Source organism: Cucurbita maxima, unplaced genomic scaffold, assembly GCF_002738345.1.
Source record: "Cucurbita maxima cultivar Rimu unplaced genomic scaffold, Cmax_1.0 Cma_Scf00039, whole genome shotgun sequence".
Lineage (NCBI taxonomy): Eukaryota > Viridiplantae > Streptophyta > Magnoliopsida > Cucurbitales > Cucurbitaceae > Cucurbita > Cucurbita maxima.
In genome coordinates, this window is record NW_019272055.1 from 353,970 (window position 1) to 361,142 (window position 7,173).

The 7,173-nt window shown below is 41.2% G+C and overlaps 1 protein-coding gene across 1 annotated transcript; it reads left to right on the plus strand.

Moving 5' to 3' along the window:
* The first annotated feature begins 453 nt into the window (after positions 1 to 453).
* LOC111469304 lies at positions 454 to 5,394 on the plus strand. Its single transcript, XM_023114528.1, has 2 exons — positions 454 to 949; positions 3,194 to 5,394. The coding sequence occupies exons 1-2, from the start codon at positions 707 to 709 to the stop codon at positions 5,129 to 5,131; spliced, it is 2,181 nt and encodes a 726-aa protein (XP_022970296.1). The 5' UTR covers positions 454 to 706; the 3' UTR covers positions 5,132 to 5,394.
* The last annotated feature ends 1,779 nt before the right edge of the window (positions 5,395 to 7,173 follow it).

A 7,173-nucleotide genomic window follows, 5' to 3' on the forward strand; every position in this document is an offset into this window, starting at 1 on the left:
ATTTATGTAAGCGAAATAATGAATTGTTGAGTCATATTGCAACTATAACATTTTCGGTTGAGATCCCAGTCTCCAAGTGGACTCTCTTAGGTGCTCGCGACTTTAGCTTTTTAGAGAATCTCGCTCTTGTGTTGTGGGACTGGTAGCTCGGTAGTCCATCAAGTGGGTTTGTTTATTCTTCGAGTTTAAGTGTCTTCTTGAACAGTTATAGTAATCCATAAGCAAAAGATGTACTTTGTGTAGGAGACTAGAGTTCATGAGTATTTTTGAAACATTAGACTTCTAATCACAGATATTCAAGACCTCTAGTTAGGCAAGGAGGGTCAAAATGACCCATTTACCCATGGAGATTGACTTTGACCAATTTTCCCAATTTTTCACTATTATATTTTATATTTTTATTAATACTGTTTTAGCCATTGAAACTCTCTAAAGCTTTTACTTTCCTCCATAAAACCAAAAAAGGTCAAATGCTCAAATCCCTCTCGCCCTCTCCCTCTCACTCCTCTGTCACAATTTGCCAATTCCCATGTTCTTGACCTTTCCCAGTTGAACCATTTTGAATTTTCTCTTACCCATTTCCATTTCTTCACAAAAAATTCCTTATCCTCTTCATACTCTCCACACTATGCTCTCTTCTCCCCTCGCCCTCCCATTCCCACCTGGGTTCACTTAGATTTTTCCGCCCCTACATCTCTATTTCACCATGAATTCCACATGGAAGAAGCTCAAACTAGCTCTCGGCTTCAATATGTGCCTCTATACCCCTCCAAATCCCCCCGATTCCTTGCCTTCCATGCCTTCCATGCCTTCTAGGTTCTCCGACGCCGCCGCGCCGTCTAATTTGCTTTCTCAGGCCAGTTTTAGCTCCGATTGCCACCCGCCGACGACACCCACTTCGTCCTCTTCCGGTCTCCGCCTCTCCAAATCCTCAACCAGATCCTCCAAGGTTTGTTAGGGATCTTTCTTTATTTGGGGTTCGCCCCTTTTGCTAGCTTCTTGATTCTCTGCTGCTGTTTATCTTATTTTTTTTGGTGGGTTAAATTCAGTATATGATTATGATCTTAAGATTGTTGGATACGAGTAGTAAATGAAATGATTGGAATATCCTTCTCTGTTCATAAGCAATTGATTCAGAAAGTAATACACTGTGCTGCTGTTCTGTACCACTTTCAATGTCTATGAGTTGTAATGTTACTTTCAAATACATGGATTTATGTGGAGGATGGTAAAGTGGAGTAGTCCCTTCAAGGACCATTAAGCCTTTGGCTTATTAGTGAAGTAACTCTGTTCTCTGCCTTTACTTTTCAAGCCTCCCCTGAAGAGAGAAAAGTGGTTTGCACTGTCAACACCATCACCCTTTCCCTTTTGCTTCCCAGTGGTGATTTATTAAAAGCCTGTGCCCCACCCCACCTTCATTCTATGACTTCCAGCAATCACTATAATAAACAAGACATTGGTGAATAGTAAAAAGAATCCAAAGTACATTATTTTTATGTGGCGACCCATAATTTCACTTCTTTTTATGAGCTTATATGGTCTCTTCTTTTTATTTCCTCCTTTTGTTTTATATCCTATATTTGTTGCTGAATTATTCTATCTTTTGGAAAGTTACCCAGTTGACTGTTTGTAGTTTTCCATCATGTCCTCCTCTATTACCTATTATTGACTTTTTGCCTTTTCTTTTGCTTGGAAGATTTACTATTGAGTCTTACGGTGGTTATGTGAGATCTCATATCGGTTGGGGAGGAGAACGAAACATTCTTTATAAGGGTGTGGAAACCTCTCCCTAGTAGATGCGTTTTAAAATCTTGAGGGGAAACCCGAAAGGGAAAGCCCAAAGAGGACAATATCTGCTAGCGATGGACTTAGGCGGTTACAGCCACACACTGGATAATGTGCCAGCGAGGAGGCTGAGCCCCGAACGGGGGTGGACATGAGGTGGTGTGCTAGCAAGGTCCCACATCGATTGGAGAAGGGAACGAGTGCCAGCGAGGACGTTGGGTTCTGAAGGGGGGTGGATTGTGAGATCCCACATCGGTGAAACATTTTTATAAGGGTGTGGAAACCTCTTCCTAACAGATGCATTTTCAAAACCTTAAGGGGAACCCCGAAAGGGAAAGCCCAAAGAGGATAATGTCTGGTAGCAGTGGACTTGGGTTGTTACAAATGGTATCAGAGCCAGACACCGGACAATGTGCCAACGAGGAGGCTAAGCCTCAAAGGGGGTGAACATGAGGTGGTGTGCCAGCAAAGATGCTGGGCCCCAAAGGGGATGGATTGTGAGATTCCACGTCAGTTGGGGAGGAGAATGAAGTATTCTTTATAAGGGAGTGGAAGTTTCTCTTTAGCAGACGCATTTTAAAAACCTTGAGGGATAGCCCGAAAGGGAAAGCCCAAAGAGTACAATATCTACTGGTAGTGAGGTTAGGTTGTTACATGTTATGATAGTGTTTTCCTATGGATCTTGAAATTTGTGTACTCTGGTTGGGAGGTTTTTGTGATATTACCTATTCTTTTGATACATGGTCTTGACAGATGAGATTGCACTATGCAAAAAGACACAGTCTAATCACGTTGCCTTCTAAAGTTTCTTCTGAAATTTCACCTTCTTTCTCTCTCTCACGAATAAGGGGGAAGGGAAAAGGTAAGTTGAAAATACCCTTTGGGTGAAACACGATAAAACCAAAAGTTAATGCTAAAAGTAGCTGCAGATAATGAGTTTTCAAGCAAATTGCCCTTTTCATTTTTCTTTTGTCTTAGCTTAAAGCATAACTGAATGGTTTGAGATAGGAATGGTTTGTTTTGGCCCGTTACGTATCGTTGTCAGCCTCATGATTTTAAAACGCATCTACTAGAGAGAGATTTTCACACCCTTATAATGAATGTTTCGTTCCCCTCTCCAACCGATGTGGAATCTCACAATCCACCTCCCTTGGGTGCCAGCATCCTCGCTAGTACACAGCCTGGTGTCGGTTGGGGAGGAGAACGAAACATTCCTTATAAGGGTTTGGAAATCTCTCTCTAGCATACGCGTTTTAAAAACATTGAAGGGAAGCCTAAAAGGGAAAACCCAAAAAGGATAATATCGGCTAGTGGTGGGCTTGGGCCGTTACGCTATGTTTTTTGTAGCAATCCCGTTGGAGTTTTTGGTTATTTTTATTCTCATCCTTTGATCATTTCCAAATTGCAGAGTACATGTGCAATTTGTCTGACTGCTATGAAGCCAGGGAAGGGCCATGCTATCTTCACTGCTGAGTGTTCCCACTCGTTTCATTTCCATTGCATCACTTCAAATGTTAAGCATGGAAACCAAATTTGCCCAGTTTGCAGAGCCAAATGGAAAGAGATTCCTCTCCAAAGCCCTGCATCTGATCTTCCCAATGGAATGATGAGAATCAACCAAATTGATTGGTCTCGAGATGACTCGTGGATGACCGTTTTAAGAAGGGTCCGTCCCGCACCAATCGATGCGCCTAGGCTGATAGCCTCTCAGTCTCATGGACCTGAGCCAGATCTGTTTGATGATGATGAAGTCCTAGATCATCAGCCTGTTATCCCTGATGAAGGAACACCTTTTGTAGATGCTGTTGATAGTTCTATTGGAATAATTGAGGTTAAGACATATCCTGAAGTTTCCGCTGTTGCTCGATCTGCAGTTCACGATAATTTCACTGTATTAGTGCATATCAAGGCTAGTCTTACGAGTCAGAGCCAATGTTGTCGTGAAACTCAGATCCCTTTTCCTCTGTCTCGAAGTTCTCGTGCTCCAGTCGACCTTGTTACAGTGCTTGATATCAGTGGGAGCATGGCTGGTACTAAGCTTGCATTGCTAAAACGAGCAATGGGCTTTGTTATACAGAACCTCGGCCCCTCGGATCGACTTTCAGTAATATCATTCTCCTCTACAGCACGACGCGTCTTTTCTCTTCGTCGGATGACTGAGAGTGGACAACAACAGGCATTACAAGCTATTAATTCTTTGGTTTCAAATGGTGGAACAAACATTGTTGATGGCTTAAAGAAAGGGACCAAAGTATTATTGGATAGGAAGTGGAAGAATCCTGTTTGTAGCATTATGCTACTTTCAGATGGTCAGGATACATATACTTTCGGCATGGGTAGTTCACGTTCCGAAACCGACTATCTGTCGCTTCTACCAGTAGCAATCCGCCGCAATAACAACACAGCGTTGCAGATACCAGTGCATTCATTTGGGTTTGGCACCGACCATGATGCTACAGCAATGCACGCTATCTCCGAGATTTCAGGGGGGACGTTTTCCTTTGTCGAAGCAGAAGCTACAATCCAGGACGCATTTGCTCAGTGCATTGGAGGGCTCTTGAGTGTTGTTGTGCAAGAGCTTCAAGTTAGAATTGAATGTGTTCATCCTAGTTTGCAGCTCGGTTCATTGAAAGCAGGAAATTACCAACCAAACATCGATGCAGACTCGAGAATTGGCACTATAAATGTGGGAGACTTGTATGCTGAAGAAGAACGAGACTTTCTGGTGACAATTAATGTACCTTATGGCGATTCTATTGATGAGATGTCATTGCTCAAAGTCAAATGTGCATACCGAAAGCCAATCGCAAACGAAACAGTGACGTTAGAAGACATTGAAGAAGTGAAGATAAAAAGGCCAAATGCTATTGGAGAACAATCTGTGTCGATAGAAGTCGACAGGCAACGCAATCGTGTACACGCCCTCGAGTCAATGGCCAGGGCTAGAGTTGTGGCTGAACGTGGTGATTTGGCCAGTGCAGTCTCTATCTTGGAGAGCTGTTATAGAGCAGTATCAGAAACTATCTCAGGACAAGCTGGCGATCATTTGTGCACAGCACTTTGTGCCGAGCTAAAGGAGATGAAGGAAAGAATGGAAAACCGACGCATCTACGAGGCATCAGGAAGGGCGTATGTTCTATCAGGACTAAGCTCACATTCATGGCAGCGAGCCACGGCTCGTGGCGATTCAACACACAACACAAGCCTTGTGCAAGCTTACCAAACCCCATCAATGGTAGACATGTTGACACGGTCTCAAACCATGATATTAGGGAACCCAACACCACGGCCCCAAAGAACACTCCGTCCTACCATGACGTTTCCTGCACGAACTCGTCAACGGTAAACAACGGTACGATCTGAAACTTCATCCTGCCTGCCTTTTTGCTCTTTTTTTTTTCCTTTTGTGTTCTGTTATTCATCCTTTGGTGGGTATACTTGCTTGTTGTAAGTTGTAAATGAAAAAGAATTGGGGGTGAAATATGTAATGTTTGGAGAGATTGGTTTACTCTTAAGTGTGATTTTGGTCGGTGGTATAGAAGTGAATTATGGGGATAAGTGTAATGAGTTTATCACTATGGTATAATACTGCTCCTAATTCTTTTCCAAGTCTTGGTATCACATCGGTTCGGTAATGTCGTCATCTGCACAACGATATCTTATCTTTACTGAAAAAGAAGTAACACATGGCTTGAGTATTTAAAATTACTTAGTAAGTAACCCCATTGTTGGGGTCGGGAGGAAAACAGATGCAATTATGGTGAGACATCCTTTAGTAGAATATTATGACCTTTGTCTCTACTTTCAGTTCGGGCAGAGTTTGATGAGTAGTATTTCTTTACACACGCACACATGGGCACACCAAGCACGCTCGTATACGTACCCTAGGGTTGCTTATTGTGCTCGAATACACTCACGCTATCGGAAGCCATGGAGGAAAGGAGCGCACATAATATTGTAGTGTAACATGAAAGGATCTTGATGCTCGTGACATATAAAATGCATGAGATCCTGATAACTTTAAATCATGGTATACAGTTATGATGCAACTCGTACATCTATTCTTTTTATGACATAACGACCTCATGAGACATACATACATAATACTTGTCATATCTTTCGTGATTGGCATAAATGTTAACATAGTTACATAGCATGACATGAAGGTCATGCATCATACAATAATAATATCATCATAGCTTTATAACTTAATGTAAACGGATGCATAACATAACTTGTAACGGGACATAATATAGCACATATCAAACAATCATAAAACATGATACGTGCAAGGGTCACAAGGCACGCATCGTTCATATAGCAAATAAGTCATCCAACTAAGCAAACAGCGAATCCACTTACTTGGTCTAAGCTGAAATCGTTATACTTCCTTGATGCTAGTTTACAAGTGCTCTTTAAAATCTAGTTCCACCTAAGGGGTTCCACAACCCTAAGGTAGAATTCTATTATAGAAATTGACTCAAACTAATTTAAATTAGTTAAAAAAGTAGTCATATTAATCTTAAATGTCTTGAAAGTGCCAAAAATGCTTCATGTAGAGTAAAAAATGGTTGGAAAAGATCTGAACATATCAAACCCAAGCCAGATTAGCTGACCTCAAAAGGGTCCAAAAATATCAAACCTAAGCGAGATCAATCGAGAGGCCGAGATGAATCCATCAAAAAATGTATTCCTCAAACCACCTACTTTCTCAATCTAACCAATATGGGGACTACATTTTTTTTTTTTTTTCCTTCTTTCTAATTTCGTATTGTTACATCAAATTTTGAAGTTTAGGAATGGGTCCTTACAAATGATATCATCGTGGTACCTCTCCTAGTAAGATGTGGTCTGGAAACAAACCAAGGGAAAAGTTGGTGGACATGTGACACCCGAGTAAAGGAGGAGTTCATGTATGAATCGTTGTCACATTTGAATGAGAAAGTTGTTTAGGATAATTGAAAGTTAGTATCTATACCAACAAGGTTCAACTTTCTTTTCAATGACTTAATCACATAAACTTCATAGTTGCTTTGATTGGAGCAACCCGTGCCCACTCCTCCCCATAGTCGACCTGCAAACCCGACCCAGTCATGTTTTTGACCCACATGCCCACTTTCTTTGGCTCGGCTTGATTTTGACTTGATTTTAGCTCGATCCAGCGCGCTCCAACGGCTCCAAATCAGCTTAGATGACATATTTGGCTCGGATCTTAGTTATTCAAAGTTTTGAGGCTTTTTAATAATGTTTTGGACCATTATGGAGTTGTTTTTTATGTTTTCGGGAGCAATTGGTGTCTGTATGACCTCTGTTTTTTTTGTCAATTCAAGTGTTTTTTTTTTTTTTTTTTTTTTTTTTTTTTTTTTTTTTTTTTTTTTTTTTTTTTTT